We start from the raw sequence: 22,344 nt of genomic DNA on the forward strand, positions 1-22,344 counted from the left end.
ACGGTCTAATCTACCTTTACCGCCCACGACGATGGTTAGGGCGCAAATACGGGGCACTATTCCCCCACATCGACCAATGTTTCAACCACCCTGACTACATGTAACATCTAATCCCGACATCGGTCTTAGGAGAAATCTCCAGCTCGCTCGAGCCCAGCCTCAGCCAATTGCCCCAGCAGGGGAGCACGTGCATTGAATGCCACCTACTCTCCCGCGAACCTCGTAGAAGACCATGCCAAGCACTGTTTCAACCACTCAGACTCGACACACTTGGGAAAACGTCTCATCCGAACCCTGTACAGGCTAGGGCTTGGACGCATGCCCATGCTCTCGAACCCATCCTCGGTTCTCTACCGAGTCAAAGGAACATGCTATAGGGATCGGGCGTCCTTCTTCTGACCAAAAGACGACACAAGGACGAGGGCCATCTCGCTACAGGGATCTGACACAAGGACAGGAGCCATCCCGCCGGCCATGCCGCTACAGGGCTTGGACACATCTCCTCTGACCACAACAACATCATGATCACCACTGTACTCCTGGGCCTCCTTGCGACTGTAAAAGGAGGAGCCCGAGGCCTTATATGGTAGGACTTCACGGCACACGACTCACCTCACTCCTGATATTGGCACTCGCCTCAATCATACTTAGAGACTTGGGACTCACTCCTCTCGACTTGCTTGTATCCCCTACTACGGGCACTTAGGTGCAAGATAATACAAGTCTCCCTCCCCCGTTGGATGTAGGGCCTTCTCTTGCCCGAACTAGAATAAACCTTGCGTGTCTTCTTGCATTAACCATCCGGGACAAGAGCACACAACACAAATGTACTAGTTGGTTAGGACCCTCGGGTCAAAACACCGACACCGGTAGACGCGTAGATGAGTTGGCCAGTTGGGGGCAAGCATGGGCAAGATACTTGCTTGCTTATTTCTTTAACCAAAGGGGTACAATATATAGATTGTGATAGCAGCCCCTAACAAACTAACCAACTCTATCTAGGCCTTCTAAACTAAGGCTTATCCATTTAAACAAACTAATTGATACTTATCCATCTAAACAAACTAACTGATGCTTATCCATCTAAACAAACTAGCTGATTTTATTAGGGCTGTTGGGCTGCCGGTCATAACATGGCACTACTTATTTTATATATTACTGTAACAATGTTATGATAACATATTAAAAATATGGACTCTTGCGCAAAAAAATCACACGGTAGAATTTAAAGTATCTTAAAATAAATATATGGACATACTCAAAATGATAAATAATTATGGATATATATATATATATATATATTATAATATTATGGAAATATGCATTGAACACATTTTTAACAGGTTGACTTTCTCCTACCTATTTTTAGCTAGCATTGAATGCCTTGACTTATACTCACAGAGACAAGTTCCTTAAACTTGATGCAACTGCTCATGAAGCACTACAGATTTTTCAAGTAGATAAACACCCTAGTTACATGGGAATTGGAAGGGCTAAAGAAGGGTAAGAATTTTTCATGGATTCAAGTTTTTTTGTGCTAGCTTTTGGCTGGCATCCAATTTTTAATAATATTGACGCACCACAGGTTCTCAGTTTTTGGCATGCTCAACAAGGTAAAATCTCTTTCATGTTTGTTTGGAAGTAAATTATTTTCATAGTTTCTAGGCAATACCATGGCTAAAGGAATGCTGTAGTATTTTATACTATGAGGTGTTTGGTTGCGTTTTTCAAAACCATGATACCATGGTAATTTTGGAGTATTGGAAGCTACACTCTAACCCAAAGTTTTCATAATATGGCTAGCTTTTGTCTAAATACCATAATTTACAATGTTGTATCCAAACAATAGGGGAGCTAGCCAAGACTATGGTATTGTCATAACAATTGCAAAGTATAGTATTATAAAACCATGGTTTTGAGAAACATTATTACCAAACAAGCCCTTCTTTGTTTACTTCTTTTCTGAAAAGCACTGACTGTATTTTGAATTTAGTGTGTCACGCCAATGGGAAGACGCCTCTTGAGGTATCTCTTACCTCTGATAATAATGATTGCAATAATGGTAAATCAAGTTTGTATAACTATTCCATTTTTGGTGTCAGGGCATGGTTCCTACGTCCTATAATTGATATTGATGCCATAAATAATCGCCTCAACACAGTATCCTTATTCACTTTCTCAATTCTTGATGCCCAATTGCCCACTAGGCACCATTAGTTTTCTGTACTGTTTTCCTAGAAATGGCAGATAACATTCTTTCTTTGCTGTGAAGAAGTAATGTCTGCATTGCGTGAGACTTTAAAGTCTGTCAGAGATGTTCCCCGCATGCTTCAGGTTGTAAGCTGGCAACACATACAAATTTTAATGTGGTGTTATTTGTACCTTCTTTGGTTGTGAACTTATAATACAATCATAACCCTTTTAGGCCTTTACTATGTCAATATGTCATAGAAAGACCCTTTTCAAAGATAAACTGAATATTGATCTTATAGCTTTAATTATGCTCTCTTTATGAAAAATTGGCCTCAAATTCTGCTTCTGAGTTTTTTTGGGTCTTGTGGTAGTTTCACCCTACACTTGCTTCCAAATTTTTCCGTGGTCTGATTTTCTTTGCCCACCCTTTTCTTGCTATAATATTGTGAATTTAGCATAAATAGTACACATTTTGTTTCTCATAATGAATAGTGAATGAAGACATTGTTTTGGTTTATAGATTGTAAAATTAAAACCTGATATTGTGCTTATTCTTATGAGTGTCTCCAAGCATGTTGATTCAGGTTTAGAGCTCTTAATACTCATGCCTGATATTTGTTTTTTCTGTAGAAGTTCAACTCTCCAAATTCCTTCTGTACAAGCAGTGATTGGAACACATTTCTTAAGGTACCCCAAAAATCTTGATTCGAAATGCCTACATTTTAACCTGAAAGATAGAAGACAGATGTCTTCTAGTTCAATAGTACTTTTATGCCTTGCATGCTTGTGCAGTGCTTGTACCATGTTTGTTATAGAAATTTACCCAATCAGTTTAATCCATAGCTTTGTGATGTTGGTGATGAAGATCTTAGCAAATAGGTTGGCTCCTCATTTGGACACATTGGTGGCAGCCAACCAGAATGCATCTATAAAGGGGTGCTGCATTCATGACAATCATCTCATGGTCCGACAAACCATCAAACACCTTCATAATAAAAAGGCTCCTAGTATTTTAAAACTGGACATCTCCACAACTTTTGACTCGGTCTTTGGCAATTCTTGCTAGAAGATTTAAGACATCTAGGATTTTTTCCCATTTGGTGCAACATGGTCTCTAATTTGCTTGGCACTGCCTGAGCTCGCATCCTTCTTTGTCAAGGACCCCTTTCGCCAATGATGTTTGTTATGGTCATGGATGTCCTTAATAGCCTCTTCCTTAAAGCGGGAGACTTATACCATGGTTCTCCTTCCTAGCAAGTTTACTTTTTTGAATAAACTATGACTGAAGTGTTGTATATTCAGTATGCACATTTGTGTCATCGTAAAAAAAAAATCTGCCTTTTCCCCATTTACTTATTGTTGTATATATGTTTCCCCCTTTTTTCAGTGTATTTGCTCTCTGCTGCATATAAACAAGATTTTTGAAGTAGGAATATCAGAGCATCTGGCAATTAAGTTGCAACATATGAACATTGATTTGATTGGAAAGGTACCAGTCTCCAAGGGAGAACCATCAGTTCCACCAATCCAATATTAAAATCTGGACAAGTTTTATGTGTTTATTGTATCCTTTTCCTCATTGTGCATCCTTTATGTTTTCAGGCAAATTCTTCTATTACAGCAGAGCTGGATTACATGTCAGACCTGGTCAGTTTAAAACTTTGTCAGGTTCCATTTTGGTTCGGAAATATTGCGATCTTTATTTGTATGTTTGATAGAAAAATATGCACAAAAGTACTGATGGGCACAATAAATGGGTTGACTGCAAAACTTCTTGAGCAACACTTGTTTTTTTATCAGGTGGTGTAATGATCTAGTCTTCTCCCGCTCTCTCTAGAGATCTATGTCATATCTTATCTTGTTTTGTGCCAGACTGCCACTGATACAAATATCATTACACACTATACATGTAGTGTGATTTTTGGGTACTGTTAAAAAGTTCATAAGATAATTATTTGTGAAACTTGTTGCTTCAGGATTTAAGACTGAACAAACATTACACACTTCGACACATTCTTCTATCAGGCCCAGTCCCAGTCCGGCGAAAGGGCCTTTAGTGTAATGGTTAAGGCTTCCGAGTGGCACCTCCAGGTCCCGAGTTCGATCTCCCTTGGGAACGAATTTCGGGCTTGGTTAAAAAAAATCCCCGCGTTGTGTCCCACTGCTGCCGGGTTACGTTCTACGCGCCACCCTCCGGCTGGGTCGTTGCAGAGTGGGCGGTGACAACCCGCTAGTGATGGGGGGAGCCCGCTAGTGATGGGGGGCCAGGGTTCGTAGATTTTCTCGGCCGGGACCATGTTTCAGTCTCTCCTGAATATAATACTATGAGGGTAGTCTTTCCCTCCCCGGCCGATTTTTATTAGGCCTAGTCCACCGCATGTTAGAATACAAGTGAAATGTCCATCTGTATCCATTATCTTAATCTCTTGGGTAGAATTGGTCGTGTTGGAATACGAACCCATGCCCCTAACCAGGGATGGGGAGTAGTATTAATAGACTTGGTAACTGGGCCAGGCCCATTACAGAGAGGGGTGAGACGGTAATTACATGGGGAACACCTCAAACCCTAGAATCCTAGACGGGTTGTCTAACACCCCCCGCGGTCACAACTCTATCCTGTACAGATGTTGAGACTGGATCGAAAGTCTAAAAATACACTCGACGGTAGTCCCTTGGTGAAGATGTCGGCGAACTGCAGCGTGGTGGGGACGCTGAGAACCCGAACGTCACCGGCAGCGACACGCTCGCGGACGAAGTGTAGGTCGATCTCCACGTGCTTCGTGCGCTGATGCTGCACGGGGTTGGTGGAGAGGTAGACCGCACTGACGTTGTCGCAGTAGACGAGTGTGGCGCGCTGAAGAGGACTGTGGAGCTCGTGGAGGAGCTGGCGGAGCCAGGAGGCCTCTGCCACACCGTTGGCCACGACACGGTACTCGGCCTCAGCGCTGGAGCGAGAGACGACGGGCTGCCTCTTGGCGGCCCAAGAGACGAGGTTGGCGCTCAGGAACACGACGTAGCCGGAGGTGGACCGGCGCGTGTCGGGACAGCCAGCCCAGTCAGCGTCGGTGTAGACCACGAGCTCCGACGTCGGGGATGGGCGGAGTAGGAGGCCGTAGTCGAGGGAGCCGCGGAGGTAGCGTAGAATCCGCTTGAGCGCAGTGAGATGGGGCTCCCGCGGAGTGTGCATATGCAGGCACACCTGCTGGACGGCGTAAGCGATGTTGGGCCTGGAGAACGTGAGGTACTGGAGCGCGCCGGTGAGGCTCCGGTATGACGTCGCGTCGGCGACCGGAGGCCCGTCGTCCTCAGAGAGCTTCGCCTGAGTGTCGACAGGCGTGGAGCAGGGCTTGCAGTCAGACATGCCAGCCCGCTCCAGGATGTCGATGGCGTACTGGCGCTGGTGGAGGAAGAGACCCTGAGGCCGACGTTCGGCGGTGATGCCGAGGAAGTGGTGGAGGGGCCACAGGTCCTTCATCGCGAACTCCCGCTGAAGGGCGACGATCGTGCGGTGTAGAAGGTCGGCGGTGGATGCCGTGAGCACAATGTCGTCGACGTAGAGCAGGAGGTAGACGGTGTCGTCGCCGCGCCGGTAGATGAACAGGGACGTGTCCGACTTGGCCTCGACGAAGCCGATGGAGGCCAGGTAGGAGGCGAAGCGACTGTACCAAGCCCGTGGCGCCTGCTTGAGGCCGTACAGGGCGTACAAGGACTTGTTCAGCCGGCAAACCAGATCCGGACGGTCAGCGTCGACGAAGCTGGTGGGCTGGCTGCAGTAGACAGTCTCCGTCAGAGTGCCATGGAGGAAGGCATTCTTGACATCGAGTTGATGGATCGCCCAGTCGCGGGAGAGGGCGAGGGAGAGGACGGCGCGAACAGTGGCGAACTTGACGACAGGGCTGAAGGTCTCGTCGTAGTCCACTCCGGGGCGCTGGGTGAAGCCCCGAAGGACCCAACGGGCCTTGTAGCGGTCGAGGGAGCCGTCCGAGGTCAGCTTGTGGCGAAATAGCCACTTGCCGGTGACCACGTTGGTGCCTGGTGGACGCGGCACCAGGTCCCAGGTGTGGTTGGCCAAGAGGGCCGCGTACTCCTCCTCCATAGCACGGCGCCAATGTGGGTCGGCGAGGGCAGTGCGAACGGAGGAGGGCACCGGGGAAGCGTCGGGTGGAGTGCTAGTCGTAGCAGCTGCCAGGATTAGCCGGTCGACGGGGCGGAGAACGCCAGCAGCGCGCCGAGTCACCATCGGGTGGACGTGCCCAGGGTCGCGGTGGATGGCGACCGGGTGGTAAACGGACGACTCGGAGTGAACCGCCGGAACGTCGGGAGCGGCTGGTGGGGCCGGCTCGCGGCGGTGATAGACGACGGCGGGGTCGGCGAATCGGGCCGCGCTCGTCGACGAGTCCGAGTCGGGGGGCGCCGAGGTAGTGGCGTGGCCGCGGCGATGGTAGACGAGTGCGGGGTTGGCGAAACGAGCCGGAGTCGACGGGGCCGCGCGTGGCGCAGGCGGGGTCGACGGGGCCGCGCGTGGCGCAGGCAGGATCGACGGGGCCGCGCGTGGCGCAGGCGGGGTCGACGGGGCCGCGCGTGGCGCAGGCGGGGTCGACGGGGCCGCGCGTGGCGCAGGCAGGATCGACGGGGCTGCGCGTGGCGCAGGCGGGGTCGACGGGGCCGCGCGTGGCGCGGAAGAGGTCGTAGTGGCCGCACGAGGAGCAGGTAACGGCGCAAGACGGGGAGCCGAAGGTGGGGGAGGAATCGGATCAGACTCGAGGAGGGAGTCAAGATCGGTGGGTGGGGTGGAGCCAGCAAGGGGAAACACAGCTTCGTCAAAGATGACATGACGAGAGATGATGATGCGGTGGGAGGTGAGGTCCAGACACCGGTACCCCTTGTGGTCAGGGGAGTAGCCAAGGAATAGACAGCGGGTGGAGCGAGGAGAAAGCTTATGTGGAGCGGTAGCGGAAGTGTTAGGGTAGCAGGCACAGCCGAACACGCGAAGGTGGTCATAGGAAGGGGCTGTGCCGTATAGGGCGAAGTGAGGGGTAGGGTGGCGTACCGCCTTCGAGGGAAGACGGTTCAGGAGGTGGGTGGCAGTGTGCAGGGCCTCTGCCCAGTAGCTGGCAGGGAGAGACGCCTGGAAGAGGAGGCAGCGGAGCATATTAGTGGTGGTGCGGATCATGCGTTCGGCTCGGCCGTTCTGTGCAGAGGTGTAGGGGCACGAGAGACGCAACTGGACGCCATGAGTGAGGAAGAAAGAGCGAGAGGCGTTGTTATCGAACTCGCGGCCATTGTCACACTGCAGAGCACGGACCGGGCGACGAAACTAAGTGTATACCCAGGTGAAGAAGTGTGTGAGGGTGGTGAATGTGTCCGACTTCAACCGAAGCGGGAAGGTCCAGAGAAAATGGGAAAAATCATCCAAAATCACCAAATAGTATTTATAGCCAGAAAGACTGAGTACAGGGGAGGTCCAAAGATCACAGTGAACCAGGTCAAAAGCCTGCTCAGCCCGAGAAGAAGTAGTAAATGGGAGACGAGTATGTCGGCCTAACTGACAAGCATGACAGAGACCCTCAGAATGTCCCCTACTACATGAAGGATCTAGACTACTGGTAATCTTGGTCATGACGTCGGGTCCAGGATGGCCGAGACGTCGATGCCATGTGGTGGAGGAGGTGGTGGAGACCAGGACAGGGGGTGGAGACACGCCGGCGGTGGAGGGCTGGAGCGTGTAGAGTGGCCCCGAGCTGTCACAGCGGGCGAGAAGGGTCCTGATGGCCAGATCCTTCACAGAAAAACCAGAGGGGTCAAACTCAATGGAACAGGAGTTGTCAGTGGTGAATCGACGAACAGAAAGAAGGTTGTGAGTGATGTGGGGAGCTACGAGAACATCGTTGAGGTAAAACGGCCCAGGGAGAACCGATGCACCTACTGAGGTGACTGGCAGAGTGGAACCGTTTCCAACGACGATCGAGGATGGGTGAGAGGGGAGGGGGGGATGAGAGCGAGAGAGCGTGCCTGCTGTGGGAGTGGTGTGGTACGAGGCACCGGAGTCGATCACATAGTCGGAGGGGGGTGGGGTCATCGCCATGGTGCTGAAGGCAGCAGCGAGGGAGGCGCTGTCCCAACCACCGGCCGGCGGGGACCAAGGCGTCGAGGTGTGGGTCCCCGGGGGCAGGAGCGCGGGCGGAGCCTGGGGCACGACGGGGACACCGTAAGGAGGCGCGCCGTAGTGAGGTGCAGTCAGGAGGGCCGACGCCGGAGGACGGGAGGTACTCGGTGCCTGGCCCGGCCACATGGCGATGGTCCTGGTCCAGGGGTTGTAGAATGACGGCCACGCGTGGCCGCCACCCCGGCCGGAGGGACCACCACGAGAGGAGCCGCCGCTCCCACGGCCGCCCTTGCGGGAGCGACGACCCCCGTCGGTCGTGGAAGTCGGACGAGGGGCCGCCGGGACGGCGGGTGGAGGGCGGGTGGGAGCCCCGGTCGACGGAGGACGAGTGGCCTGGCCCCCTGAAGGTGGCAGACCGCTGGTCGGAGTACTATAGAGAGCCGAGGCAGGAGTGGGTGTCTCATTCGCCATGGTGAGCTCCTCAAGGAGAAGCTCGTTCCGCACGGCGTGGAAGGTGGGGAAGGGCACACTCCGCTTGATGAGAGCCTTCAGGTGGCCGTAGCGAGGGCTGAGGCCACGCAGGAGGTTCAGCACCAGGGTACGATCGGCAACGGGCTCGCCGAGATCGCGGAGAGAGTCAGCCAGGCCCTTCATCTGGCGGCAGTATTCGCCCACGGAGAGGTCCCCCTGAGAGAACAGGTGGAACTGGGCGTCGAGGTGGAGCGCCCGCGCATCACGATTCCCGAGGAACTGATCCTCGAGAGCGAGCCACACCTGGCGCGCAGTGTCCGCCTGGTCGCGGATGATGTCCTGGAGCTCCACGGTGATGGTGCCGTGGATAGGGATGTTCCTAAAACATCCGAATTGTATCACAAATCTAATATTTTAGCATAGATATACATAAAATTTAAAGTTAATTTTCGGCAATGTTATTAAGAATATTATGAAGTATTTAAATAAATTTTTGTATAATTTTTTGTGTACATTATTTTCTCACTACAACAAAAAAGGTGAAAAAACATCCGAATCCGTATTCGAATAGACATCCGAATTTTATATGAATTATTTAAAAAGATATAGAATGAATTTAATGTTTATTTTTTGTGAAGATTAATAGTCTCAATGCTAAAAACAAGAATATAAATTTACATAGCAAATTTTATATGTTAGTTGTTCACAATCGAAGAAAGAAGACCAAAAAAATGACATCCGAATAAATATCCGAATCCATCCCTAGCCGTGGAGCCACGAGAGGACAACGCTGTCCATGAGGCACCAGGAGCGAGGCGGCGGAGCGTCGTGGTCGATGAGGACGTGGTTGTCGAGGACGAACCTCCGCAGCGTGAGAAGGACCTGTCCTCGCCAACGGGGGTAGTGGGGAGACGCCGGATCCAACACCACGGACACGAGAGCCCGTATGTTGTGCAGACCAGCGGCTTGAGCGTGGAGAGCAGCGATGAGGTCGGCGTCGAGGTCAGAGGCGAGGGGGCCCTCCGGGGGTTCCACAGAGGCGACCGGCGGGCGGTCGATGAGGCGCTGCGTGGTGGCCATCTGGGTGGTCAGTGCGGCACCCAGGGCACGCTCACGCTCTAGGGCGAGGGAGGCGGCGCGCTCACGCTCCCGCGAGGCCATCACAGCAGCCTGGATCGTAGCGAGGGTGTCGCCGAGTGTGGAGTCGGTACCGGGGGGTGCCGCGAGGGCAGGAAACCCCGGTGGAGAGCCTCGACGGTGGGTCGGGGAAGAGACGTCGCGGAGGGGCCGGAGGCCGACGATGTAGGGAGCCTCGGCATCTGCCACGGAGCGGCTGGGGCCCATGGGGTGGGTCTGGCCGGCAGCAGGGAGGCCCAGGGAGGCGACGCCGGCGGCCAGGGGCGGGTGCGCCAGGCCGTGCGCCAGGCCGGCGGTGGGCGCGTCCGGGGGGAGGTCCGCCATGGGCAGAGAGCGCGGCGGCGGGCAGCAGGGGGCTGCAGGCGGCGGCGGCGAAGGGGGAGGAGGGCGCGCAGGCTGTAGCGCGACCGGCAGGGGAGGAGAGGCGGGCGCACGCGGATCTGGCGAAGGGGGAGGAGGGCGCGCAGGCTGGTGCACGCCGGAGATGGGGGGGCGCGGCCGGGGAGATGGGGAAGCAGAGAGGACCGGCGGCTGCGCAGGGGCGGGCGCGCACGGAGCCGGCGGGTGGTGCACGCCGGAGATGGGGGGCGCAGCAGGGAGGGAGGGGGAGGAGAGGCCGGCGCAGGGGAGCTCCGGCGGCTGGGCAGGGAGAAGCCCCTGGCGGCGGCTGGGGGCAGGGGGCCGGCGGCGGCTGGGCAGGGAGAAGCCCCTGGCGGCTGTAGTTGATAAGACCTAAACCTAAACCTAATTTGATACCATGTTGGAATACGAACCCATGCCCCTAACCAGGGATGGGGAGTAGTATTAATAGACTTGGTAACTGGGCCAGGCCCATTACAGAGAGGGGTGAGACGGTAATTACATGGGGAACACCTCAAACCCTAGAATCCTAGACGGGTAGTCTAACAGGTCGGTGCATGCAATTCAATATGATATTAAAGTCAAGGGTCTCGAGTTCGAATCCTGGTTAGCACAATTAAATAAAATAATTGTTGCTCACTCATATCCATGTCTGAGGCCTGAGAGAGACTCGACGTGACGGAGAGTGTTAGAATATAAAGTAATGAAAAATATATGGCACCTTCAGTATCTAGGTCGTTGCCTGAGATTGCTAAAATTTGTTTGGCCAACAGGCTGTGACGTGTTTCTTCCTTAGTTCCTCCACCTTCCTCGCCTCATGTTCCTCTGCCCCCATCCCTACCTCCTCGTGAGAGCTGCCTCCCCATGAGCACCGTGTCTATGACTGAGAGTGCGCCCATGCTTGAGGTCAAGGGATGGTGTGAGAAGCCGCCAGTTGATCCTTCATCCTTGATTTGGTAGCTGCAGCCAGGAGACAGGGGGGAGCAGAGGAAGTCATGGGGAAGCGGGGCCATGGCTGGCGTGCAAGTTGTTGTCTGCGAGGAAGCCAAGTGGTGAGGAAGACAACCTGTTTTCTTTGGTCTGTTTCAGTTAAGATGGATGCTCCAGATAAGGAGGGCGCCAAATCTACTCTCATGAAGTAATTGAAAAATAGGAGGAAAAATATGTAACAATCATTCTTTTGTTTTTTCTTTTTGTCTCTGTAACATTTGTTGTGTACAATTTCATTTTAGATGTTTGGGTGACCAATGATAGCTCTCTGGCTTTTGCCAAATATTTTGGTTCCGGCTGTTGTTACAATTGCTGGAAATGGCTCTACTAATGATTTTTTTTCTTCTCGAAGACGTGGCTCTACTAATGAATACTTAGAGCTTTTATGGATCTGTTTTTACTTTCTCACACATTGTTAATTGGTAATCATATCCTTCTATTATGATAGGTAGTTGGTGTGATTGATGTTCAACGGGGTAAGGAGAAAGGCTATGAAACCATGGTGAAAGAAGGGTTATGTGATGAGGTCAGACTTGTCTTTTCTATTATTGAGTTGTATTCTATTGTTTCTTCTTAATGAAATGATACACAACACTCATGCATGTTTGGAAAAAAATCTATTGTATAAAGTCTTCACTTGAAAAGAAGTGTGGAAAATCCCTGCCTCTTCTTTCAATGGCAGTGCATAACTAGAATGTGTGTGAAGTTGCATAAATACAAGATTTTTGTCTCCATCCTTATCGGATGGTGTAGGTTTATGTTGTATTTTGCTATTTTATTAAAGAGTTAAATGCATCATTGGTCCATTAACTTATGCAGGTGTTTTGATTAGGTCCATCAACTCTAAAATTTGAATCTGAAACTTTTTAAGTGATTCATCGAGACCGTCACGTCATCGACTGGGCCGCCATCGTCGTCGGAGACCTTCGCCTAAGTGTCAATAGATATGGAGTAAGGCTTGCAATCGGATATGCAAGCCCTCTCTAGAACGTTGATGATGTAATGGCCTGGTGAAGAGGCCTCAGGGGTGGCGCTCTATGATGACCCTGAGAAAGTGTGGAGAGAGCCCAAGTCTTTCATCGTGAACTTGCGCTGTAGGGCGGCGATCGTGTGCTGGAGGAGAATGACACTGGACGCCGTGAGCATGATGTTGTCGATGTAGAGGAGGTAGACGGTGTCATCGCCACGTCGAAGGATGAATAGGGATGTGGCCAACTTGGCTCGATGAAGCCGAGGGAGACCAAGTAGGAGCTGCCAGGCACCTTCCTACGTCGCCCCAGGCACCTGCCTTCGGCGCGGCACCTACCAGCAATTGGTCACCCTTGTCCGGCAGTTGGGACCAGCAATCTTTTGCTATTTTCTTTAGCACGACGACCCTCCACCTCCTGCCTCAATCACTAACTGGGTTGCAGACTCCGATGCTTCCAACCACACTACGAAATACGCCGGTAACATCTCCTGACCTCATCCTCGCTTTGCAACCACACCATCTACTGTTCTCGTCGGTAATGGTTCCACTATCCCAGTCACCTCAGTAGGGGACACAGTTCTTCTCGGACCCTTCTATCTTAATGATATTTTGCATACTCCTTCCATTATTCAGAAATCTCCTCTCTGTTCGTCGCTTTACAACTGGCAACTCTGTTTCTATGGAATTTGGCCCTTTTGGCCTCTTTATGAAGGATCTGGCTACCAGGAACGTGATCATCTGGTCCAATAGCTCGGGTCCTCTCTACACTCCACGCATTCCTGAGTCGTCTCCCTTGGGCGCTGCTGAGCCATGCGCCCTGTCAGTCATTGCCACTTCCACCTGGCATCGTCGTCTTGGTCATCCCAGCACCGATGTCTTATCTAGCCTATCCCGCGCTGCAATTATCCGATGTAACAAGAGTCTTCATGATTTTTGTCATGTCTGCCAGTTGGGTAAACATTCTAGGCTACTTTTTGCTAGTTCTTTGAGTCGGTCATCTACGCTGTTTGAGTTAGTTCATTGTGATCTTTCGACATCCCCTATTGATAGCTTCTCAGGTTTCAAATATTATCTTGTCATTCTTGATGATTTTACCCATTACATTTGGACCTTCCCACTTCGGTTGAAATCTAACGCTCTCGCTACTTTATCCTTCTTCGCTTACGTCACCACTCAGTTCGGTCACTCAACCAAAGGCGCTCAGTGCGACAATGGACACTAATTCAACAATGCCTCCAGATGGCCCTTCCTCCTCTGTCATGGCGCACTCCTGCGAATGCCGTGCCCATAAACTTCTCCACAGAATGGTAAGGCTGAACGCATCATTCGGTCCATTAATAATGTCATTTGCTCCTTTCTGTTTTTAGGCCTCAATTCCCGCTCACAACTAGGTTGAAGGTCTCCACACTGCCACCTACCTCATCAATCGTCTTCCAAGCAAGGCACTTTCTGCCTCTAGTCCTCACACAACCCTTTTTGGCAAGCCACCTTCCAATACTCATCCGCGTGTCTTTGTTTGCGCCTGTTATCCTAACCGCTGCCACCGCTCACAAGCTTGCCCCTCACAGTACTCATGTTTTCCTTGGTTACTCCTCGGATCACAAGGGTTACTGCTGCTTAGATCGCTCATCCAACCGCATCATCATCTCCCAGCATGTGGTTTTCGATGAGGTAGCCTTCCCCTTCGCTGCTTCACACGGTCTAACTAATACCGATTTCTTATTTGAGATGGGTTCCACGGTCTCGTCCATTTGGACCCCTCTCTCCCCTGCAGGTTCACCTGGTATGCTACATGATAGCTGTGTTCCGTCTCTGGCACCCCTCCCGGTGCCTCGCGTCCCCCTGGGCTTTCTATCCTCGGGCTGCCCTGACAACGCCGCTTGCGCCATCCGTGCCACACACGACTTCAATGACGCCACCTGCGCCATCCGCGCCACGCGTGACTCCGACGTCACCACCTACACCATGCGCGACCCTGACGACGCCTGCCTCCACCCTAACATCTATGCCATCTACGACCCCGACGACGCCACCTGTGCCACATGCAGCCACGATGACGCCCTACCGCTTCGCTAAGCCCATTTGGGACTACCAGCATCGTCCGAAGGTTCCTCCTGTGTCCTCTACGCCCCCACCCCGATGGCAGGGGGCCTAGCTCGTTCGAGAACCCGATAGAGGTTCCCCAAGCGGCTGGCCACACTCATTCGATGGTCACCCAACACACCTCCGGGACCATCAAGCCCATCGAGCACAACGTCGCCTTCATAGCTTCCTCTACACTATCTCTAGTTTCGCCCTTGGTTCATCGTGCGCTCGCCGATCCACACTAACGCCGTGTCTTGGAAGAGGAGTACGTGGCCCTCCACGCCAATGGCACTTAGGACCTAGTTCCTTGTCCACCTGGTTCCAACGTCGTCACTGGAAAGTGGATCTTCAAACACAAGTTTTAGGACGATGGGACATTGGAACGCTACAAGGCTCGCTAGGTCCTTTGCGGCTTCACTCAACATCCTGTCATCAACTACGATGAGACCTTCAGCTCGGTTGTCAAGCTGGCGACGGTCCACACAATGCTATCTCTGGTGCTCTCTCGCGAGTGGCCCATTCATCAGCTAGACGTGAATAATGCCTTCCTCCATGGCACTCTCAGCGAGACAGTCTACTGTAGTCAGCCGGCTGGTTTTGTCGACATGGAGCACCCTGATATGGTATGTTGCCCGAAGAAGTCCCTCTAAGGACTTAAGCGGGCACCACGTGCCTGATACAGTTGGTTCGCCTCGTACCTCCTCTCAATGGGGTTCACTGAGGCCAAGTCCGACACGTCGCCGTTCATCCTTCACCATCAGACAGGGACCATCTACTTGCTGCTCTACATGGACAACATCGTCCTAACCACCTCCAGTACATCGCTTCTTCAGCAAACGATCGTGGCTCTTTAGCACGAGTTTTGCCATGGAGGATCCTGGACCGTTACACCACTTCTTAGGGATCTCCGTCGAGCGACGCTAGGGCGACCTTTTTCTCCACCAGCGCACATACACGACTGATATTATTGAGCGCGCCGGCATGGCAGGTTGTAAGCTGCGTGATACGCCTGTCGATCTCCAGGCCAAGCTCGCGGTTGACTCCGACTGGAAGCAACAAGACTCTTACTCTCATCGAGAGGATGACACTACGAGTTGGTGTAATTTTTCGTTTATTTCTCATACACTACTCAAATGCCATACCCATCTAAGGGTTGGGGACATATTTATAGCCCTAGGGGCTGCACTATACTACACACTACACAAAAGGTGTTGTTCTCTAGTCTGCAACACTAGAGATGATGTTGTCCTTGCTATCCTCTAGATGCTAAAAGAGATGCTGTTGTCCCTGCTGTCCTCTAGATGCTAAAGGAGGACAGTCAAAAAGCTCCTTCTGTCCTGTAGATGCTAAAGGAGATGTTGTTGCTGCTGTCCCTGAGATGCACGTTGTCCTCGCAGTAAAAAAGGAGCTGCAACAAGAACTGCAGTCCTCCACAATAGACCCACAATGCTCAAGACTTATTCCATCACCTACCCTCCGGTGGACGGTGCTACTCACTTCGGGAGCCTCGCTGGTGTTCTGCATTACCTGACCTTCACTAGACCTGGCATTGCTTATGTCATTCAACAGTTCTACCTTCATATGCATGATCTCCGGGAGCCCCACTTGACGCCTCTCAAGTGGGTCTTGCGCTATCTTCAGGGCACTCAATGTCATGGTCTTCTTTGCCGATCATCGCAGAGCTCGTCATCTACACTGATGCCGACTGGGCTGGCTGTCCTGACATTCGTCGCTCTACTTCAGGCTATGCAGTGTTCCTCGGTGATAGTCTGGTCTCATGGCCATCCAAGCATCAGAACACGGTCTCTCGCTCGAGTGTCGAAGCAGAGTATCGCGCTGTTGCAAATGGCATGGGCGAGGCCTGCTGGTTGCGCTAGCTTCTCCAGGAGCTTCACACAGCTATCACACTGAGCACCATTGTCTACTGCAACAACATCGACGTTGTCTACCTCTCCAACAACCCAATTCAGCATCAGTAAACGAAGCATATTGAGATTGATCTCCATTTCGTCCGCGAAAAGGTTGACATCGGACACGTCCGCGTCCTCCACGGTGCGACAACGTCGTAGTTCGATGACATCTTCACGAAGGGCCTCCCCTCCACGGTGTTTTCGGAGTTTCGGTTCAGTCTCAACATCTGTTGCGACTAGAGTTCGACTGCGAGTGCGAGGGGGTGTTAGAATGGACTGGTTTGGGCCTTAAGGCCACCTGGCTCCTAGGGGCTTGCGTCCTCCCTAGGGGCTGCAGCAGCCTCCTCTGGCGGTTAGGGTTGCTAGGGTTCTCCCTTTCCTTGTGAATGGGGTTGTGTCCTCTATATATGTAACCCCTCCTGCATATCAATCAATCATTCAATTTCGTGGCATATCTCTCTAACAGGAAGGAGACATGATTTTAGGCTTGATACCATGTTGTCTTCTACCTTCTGCCTGCCGTTGACCGCTGGACATGCACACTCATGACCGACCCGCTGCTAGCCTCCATCGGGCAACTTAAAACCACCTTTGGGTACCCGGGTGAACGGGTGAAGCTCGCACTCCCATCCATTGTTGTTGACGAAGGCTCCCTTTGCTGAATCCTGCTCCTCCCCGCCATATGCCTATGTTGATTTGGGGAAAGAAAGATGAAAGAAATAACTCATGGGACACGCGCTACATGCTGCCACTAAGGGAACAGAGCAAGAAGAGAGGGAGGAGGGGCTAATTGCATATTTCATGCCATGCTGGCTGTTTGCTCCACATGCCATGTTAGATCTAAGTGTCAAATGAAGGATGAAATTTTATGGCTCTTCAATGGCCAAGGCTTTGTATTTTTGAATCTGAACTGCTAAAGGAGCACTATTTGCTTGAAATATTTATATGTTGTTATTCATTTGTTTTTATATCAATGGTAAGAGCTGTCTCACTCAGTCAACAGGTCACGTATTTGTAGTGGCCTCCCCGCATTTGTGGAGGGAAGGCTTGCCTCGGTTTATTCCTTTCTCAGACCCCACTCATGTGGGATCCTCCGGCAGTGGGTCTGACCTATTCATTTGCTTTTTCTACATGTATCACAAAACATGCATTTCTAGGCTGTCATGTAGTTGTTATTGAAGTTATGGACACACTTGTATAATTCAATACCGTCTCTTTATATGGAACAGCTGGATGAGCTGAGGATGGTGTATGAAGGTTTACCTGACTTTCTGGAGCAGGTGACAGGTCTTTCAAACTCAGATTGAGTTGGAAACATCAAGTCTTTAAGTATTTATTCAGTAATTTCTGACAGTTCAATTGCGTCTAGGTGTCAGATAATGAAAACGCTTCTTTACCTTTCTCATTTGGATGCAGAATACCTCCACTAATAGTCTATGTACACCAAATAGGTAGGGCTTCCTTTATTTTTAATTAGAGTGTACTCCTTTTTTTCTTTGATTTCCTATTACCTAGCCTTCTGTTATGTGAATTGTTTTGAATTACTACTATGTGATCAAACTTCGCCTGATTCGTTTTTATTTCTTATAGAAGTATTCTTTTTCATCTATGTGTATAACAGGGATTCTAACTAAATCCCTTGAACTTCGACTAAACCCTATTTCCAAAATGTCTATCTATATTAAGAACTTGAATAATGCTCTAGTTGTTGATTTTTATTTTTGATGCATGAGACATTACTTAAATTAAGCTTGTTCTATAGTTCTATACTTAAGATCAATGTACATATCTTCTGACCTTGATTTGAGGGATGTTTATATATCTTTGTGATAGGTTGGGGTCATGGTTAAGCTGATGATGTTTTATACTAGCATCCGTATTATGTTCAAATATTTGATGTCATTTTTTGCTTTAAGGAGACAATGGCTTGGTTTCTTCTGCGGAGAAATTCAAATTTTAAACAATTAACATAGTTATTACTTAATCCTGGTATAATTTGTGTGTCATGATTTCTATGTCATCACATTTGCTACTTCCAGGATACCTAATGTGCTTTTTCGACGAGAAGATTAGTGATGCCTTGTTGGCAGGACTTCCAGATTACGAATTTGCGGTATGCAGTGTCTTTATCCCTTTTCTAGTTTAATTTGTTGCTAGGCAATAAATTTGTGTGCATCAGTTTTCAGAGGAAGGTGAGGAGAGAAGGTTCTACTATCATACTCAAAAGACTAGAGAACTGGACAACCTTCTTGGAGATATTTATCATAAAATTCTTGGTAGCTTCTGCGCTCCTTTTACTTCTTTTTTTTAATCTTGTCATACTATTGTAATTTCTTCAAGAAATTCCACACATGATTGCAGTTTATTTTATTCAAGTAAAAGTCCTGGAATCTATAGTCTCTGTACAAGTCATATATGTATGCATGTAAGGTTATCTGCACGATTTAGGGCTAGACGTAAAACAAAAATAGCTGGAGTTTGTATAATTTAAGTTTATTTCAATTTGATCCATTTTCTTTGTCGAAGTCAAGTTTATTTCTATTTTCTGCTTTCTGGACTATTAATCTTGTTTGGGCCCATGCATGGTGGGCCTTTTTATGCTTTTGAAAATGTACTGAAAACTCACAAACATATTGTCTCATAGCTGTTCATATTTCATACAGACATGGAGAGAGCTATCATAAGGGATTTAGTGTGTCGCGTCCTTCAATTTATACCTCAACTGACAAAAGCAGTGAACTTTGCCGCAGAACTTGATTGGTATGTATGTTTTTACTGGGAATACATATAGTGTAGAACATCTTACGGACAGTAAATCGGTTAATGTGCTCTTCTTGATACTGTTACATCAGTATTTTATCATTAGCAACTGTTGCCCACCAAAACAATTATGTGAGGCCCATCTTAACTGAAGATTCAATACTCGAGATACATAATGGCAGGTTAGTATTTATTTTGTTGACTTACAAATTGCATGATAGTTAGCTGTGGTCTTTAGTTTTACAATCATACAATGTATACAACCTAAACTTACTCCAGTAGCATTTAGACATGCTTTGCAGGAAATGACTGTTGATACCTTTATTCCAAATGATACCAAAATTCGTGATGCAGGTGAATAGTGCCTGCGAGATTTACGAACCTTCATTCTTGTGGCACCTATAATTATTGCAAAACTTCTGATATAAGATATTTTGTTTAGGAAGAATAAACATAATAACTGGGCCCAACTACTCAGGAAAAAGCATTTACATTAAGCAGGTAATTGACTTTTATAATACTTCCTCTCTTATAAAAAAACAAATTATAGGAAAGATCAAGTTGCATTGGATATCTCCTTTCAGGTGGCCTTGATAGTCTTTCTTGCTCATATCGGAAGCTTTGTTCCTGCTGATTCTGCTATTGTTGGATTGACAGATAGGTTGGTCTAACATATAAGCACTTGTATGTCACATGGTTTATATGTTATAAAAGATTATGTATTATTATTGTAGACCAAAAAGCATATGTATGTATGTAGTATGTACACACATGGGTTTGGACCGAATCTTGACACACTCAGTAATCTTTTGCAGGATATTCTGTGCAATGGGAAGCAAATCCATGACAACCGAACAGTCAACTTTTATGATTGATTTACATCAAGTTGGAACAATGCTCAGGTATCGTGGTAGTGACCCTGAAGCTTATGATCTCATCTTTCAGTTGTAGGTTTGATGCTTAATTTGTTTTTCAGACATGCAACATCGAGGTCACTTTGTTTGTTGGATGAATTCGGTAAGGGCACCCTAACGGAAGGTGAGAGTAGGACCACAGGAAATCTAACTCCTTTCTCTTCATCCTCAACATGGCTCAAGATAACATTCATGTTTTTTTTTTCCTGATTATTTGTAGATGGCATTGGTCTGCTTGGAGGTACTATCAGTCATTTTGCAAACTATGGTTCCCCCCCAAAGGTTAGATAGCTATCTTGGGAAATGTTGTTTTAGAAATTCAATCTGATAGGTTTGCCAGTCTGGTCTTGTGGGCTTCCTTTCAATCACTTTGAATTTGTGAACTTCATTGCAGGATATGCTTAGCTCAAAGTTTCAGCAGTCTAATTTTCTTATATTTTCCTCCTGATTCGTTTCAGTTCATTTAGTAAATCGATGTTGTTTTTCTGCTTAAGTGGAGAATTGAGCTGCGAATGTAAAAAAACAGCTTAGACTAGAAAGGCAGATTGACTGTAATGTGTATGAATAGGAAAAAGTTATCAGGCCAGTTTCTGAAATCATATCATTTCTCCGCATTCCTTCATGTTCATTTCATTCACGATGCTTTTACACAAAAAAGCATATTACATTTCTCAGGCATGAGTAAAATTATTGCCCTTGCACATGCAAATGCTTGCCATAGTAAATGTGACATTAATTTGATCAATGAGTAAAAAATACATCAATTAGACATTGTTGGCTCCTTGACGCCTTGAATATCTTCTGTATTATGGAAGGAATTATGTGGTTTTGTGTCACACCTCTGGCCCTACATCCTGTAACATATTAACTATATAATAACTTGTTTTCTATGTCGTTTGCCATGCTGAATGGGGACAAAATAAATTGGTGAATTGCTGATTGACTCTTGTAGATCTCGTAAATGGTTTACCCATACATGGATGGCCAATATATTCGATGATGGTTAAAACTAGCTAGCCTAGCATCAAAATTTACCAGTTCAGTATGTTGTGTTATTGTCTAATTACTGCAGGTCCTTTTGTCAACACATCTGACAGAGATCTTCACCGAGAATTACCTACCACAGGTTAATAGTCAATGTCCATTTGTGATGCTTAGAAACAATTGTTTTCTTTTTCAGTCAGTCTTGTCTAGTCCTGTTCATAAGTCATAACATGAAGAAATCTGAGACATTTGCAGTGTGAACATATCAAATGTTATGCCATGAGTGTTCTGAATCCTGATGGACAGACGAGCAATGAAGATATCACATTCCTTTATCGGTAACTACACAAGAAACCAGCGATGCTTTATTCTTGTTCCTGTTTTGTTTTCCTTATGTATTATTTTTTTAATTTGTAATGCACATGATGAAGACTGGTACCTGGGCAAGCTCTCTTAAGCTTTGGTAAGCTTACATACTTTTCTATGGATCCTTTTGGATCAGTTACAAGGTAACAATTTTTTTATTTGCCTTGCAGGTCTGCATTGTGCACAGCTTGCTGGTACGTACTTTGGACGAACTTCTAATCACCACGGCTACTTTTTCAGTAAAACTATAAACTACTGTACTATTTTGTTCAGATTGGTGTTGCCAATCATTGTTTTGCTTCAATTAAAAGTTGTGATTCGTATTGAAGTGATTGACATGTTAATTTGGCATGCGATCTAAAATTTACCTACAAGTCGCACTGTCACGTGGATGGTCTCCAGAGATGGTACAAGGAAACAGGATATCATGTTACTCTAAACTGCGATTTAAATATGGTCCTCCTGTTTGCCTGTTATCAGGTGTTCCAAATGAAGTCGTCCAGAGAGCTGGCATTGTTTTGGAGGACATGCATTCCAAGAAACCTACGAGGCGCGTGACCAGTGAGAAATTAACAGCAACAGACAAGCAGTACCAGGTGCATGACTTGGTGCACAATGACATTTTACGACAAAGAACATCTATTCTGCTGTTACATATAAACTGGGGGTGAAAAGATGTTTTAACCGAATGTGATAATATTTGTTGAATTTCAGGATGCAGTGACTAAACTGATGGCCTTCGATACACAGAAAGGTGACCTGAACAGCTTCTTCCAGGAACTATTTCCCGTCGACTTGTAGCTCTGGAAATCAAGACTTGTCGCCAGCACTGGAACCTAGTAGAGGAAAAAGAGTGAATTCCATGTAGCGCCGTTAGCAGCTTTACATGTCTACTTATCGTGCTTGTTTCAGTGTTGTTCGGATGCCCATCCTGTCAAGCTATCGCGTGAATGGAACGGTCAGATCGGTTTGTAGTTTTAGCGCATACTCCGTATTGATGTATCTGAACTCTCGTGGCTTGCCGCTTGGATTTACGTATGACACAATGGAGCGAGATGCCGAGGTTACAGTATAACGTTTCAATACCTTCTTCCTTCA

General features: G+C 48.3%; 1 protein-coding gene across 34 annotated transcripts in view; it reads left to right on the plus strand.

Annotated features, from left to right (window-relative positions):
- Nucleotides 1–22,344, plus strand: part of LOC103635819 (DNA mismatch repair protein MSH5) — a 63,567-nt gene extending 41,223 nt beyond the window's left edge. For 12 of the 34 annotated variants that reach the window (XM_035961775.1, XM_035961778.1, XM_035961792.1 and 9 more), the window contains 27 exons: nucleotides 1,370–1,503; nucleotides 1,586–1,613; nucleotides 1,994–2,025; nucleotides 2,103–2,160; nucleotides 2,248–2,334; nucleotides 2,824–2,880; nucleotides 3,581–3,682; nucleotides 3,796–3,840; nucleotides 11,706–11,783; nucleotides 17,452–17,502; nucleotides 17,592–17,673; nucleotides 18,262–18,335; nucleotides 18,402–18,498; nucleotides 18,886–18,982; nucleotides 19,075–19,164; nucleotides 19,272–19,336; nucleotides 19,425–19,483; nucleotides 19,567–19,643; nucleotides 19,798–19,884; nucleotides 19,959–20,020; nucleotides 20,117–20,178; nucleotides 20,969–21,022; nucleotides 21,136–21,218; nucleotides 21,312–21,343; nucleotides 21,417–21,440; nucleotides 21,727–21,842; nucleotides 21,961–22,339. In XM_035961775.1, coding sequence (XP_035817668.1) covers nucleotides 1,370–1,503; nucleotides 1,586–1,613; nucleotides 1,994–2,025; nucleotides 2,103–2,160; nucleotides 2,248–2,334; nucleotides 2,824–2,880; nucleotides 3,581–3,682; nucleotides 3,796–3,840; nucleotides 11,706–11,783; nucleotides 17,452–17,502; nucleotides 17,592–17,673; nucleotides 18,262–18,335; nucleotides 18,402–18,498; nucleotides 18,886–18,982; nucleotides 19,075–19,164; nucleotides 19,272–19,336; nucleotides 19,425–19,483; nucleotides 19,567–19,643; nucleotides 19,798–19,884; nucleotides 19,959–20,020; nucleotides 20,117–20,178; nucleotides 20,969–21,022; nucleotides 21,136–21,218; nucleotides 21,312–21,343; nucleotides 21,417–21,440; nucleotides 21,727–21,842; nucleotides 21,961–22,047 — 1,920 coding nt within the window. In that variant the 3' untranslated portion in view covers nucleotides 22,048–22,339. Of the gene's footprint in view, nucleotides 1–1,369; nucleotides 1,504–1,585; nucleotides 1,614–1,993; nucleotides 2,026–2,102; nucleotides 2,161–2,247; nucleotides 2,335–2,823; nucleotides 2,881–3,580; nucleotides 3,683–3,795; nucleotides 3,841–11,705; nucleotides 11,784–17,451; nucleotides 17,503–17,591; nucleotides 17,674–18,261; nucleotides 18,336–18,401; nucleotides 18,499–18,885; nucleotides 18,983–19,074; nucleotides 19,165–19,271; nucleotides 19,337–19,424; nucleotides 19,484–19,566; nucleotides 19,667–19,797; nucleotides 19,885–19,958; nucleotides 20,021–20,116; nucleotides 20,179–20,968; nucleotides 21,023–21,135; nucleotides 21,219–21,311; nucleotides 21,344–21,416; nucleotides 21,441–21,726; nucleotides 21,843–21,960 lie in introns of those variants that run through there. The other 22 variants (XM_035961763.1, XM_035961761.1, XM_035961758.1 and 19 more) reach the window with 5 other exon arrangements.

Source organism: Zea mays, chromosome 8 (assembly GCF_902167145.1).
Source record: "Zea mays cultivar B73 chromosome 8, Zm-B73-REFERENCE-NAM-5.0, whole genome shotgun sequence".
In the NCBI taxonomy this organism is placed as follows: domain Eukaryota; kingdom Viridiplantae; phylum Streptophyta; class Magnoliopsida; order Poales; family Poaceae; genus Zea; species Zea mays.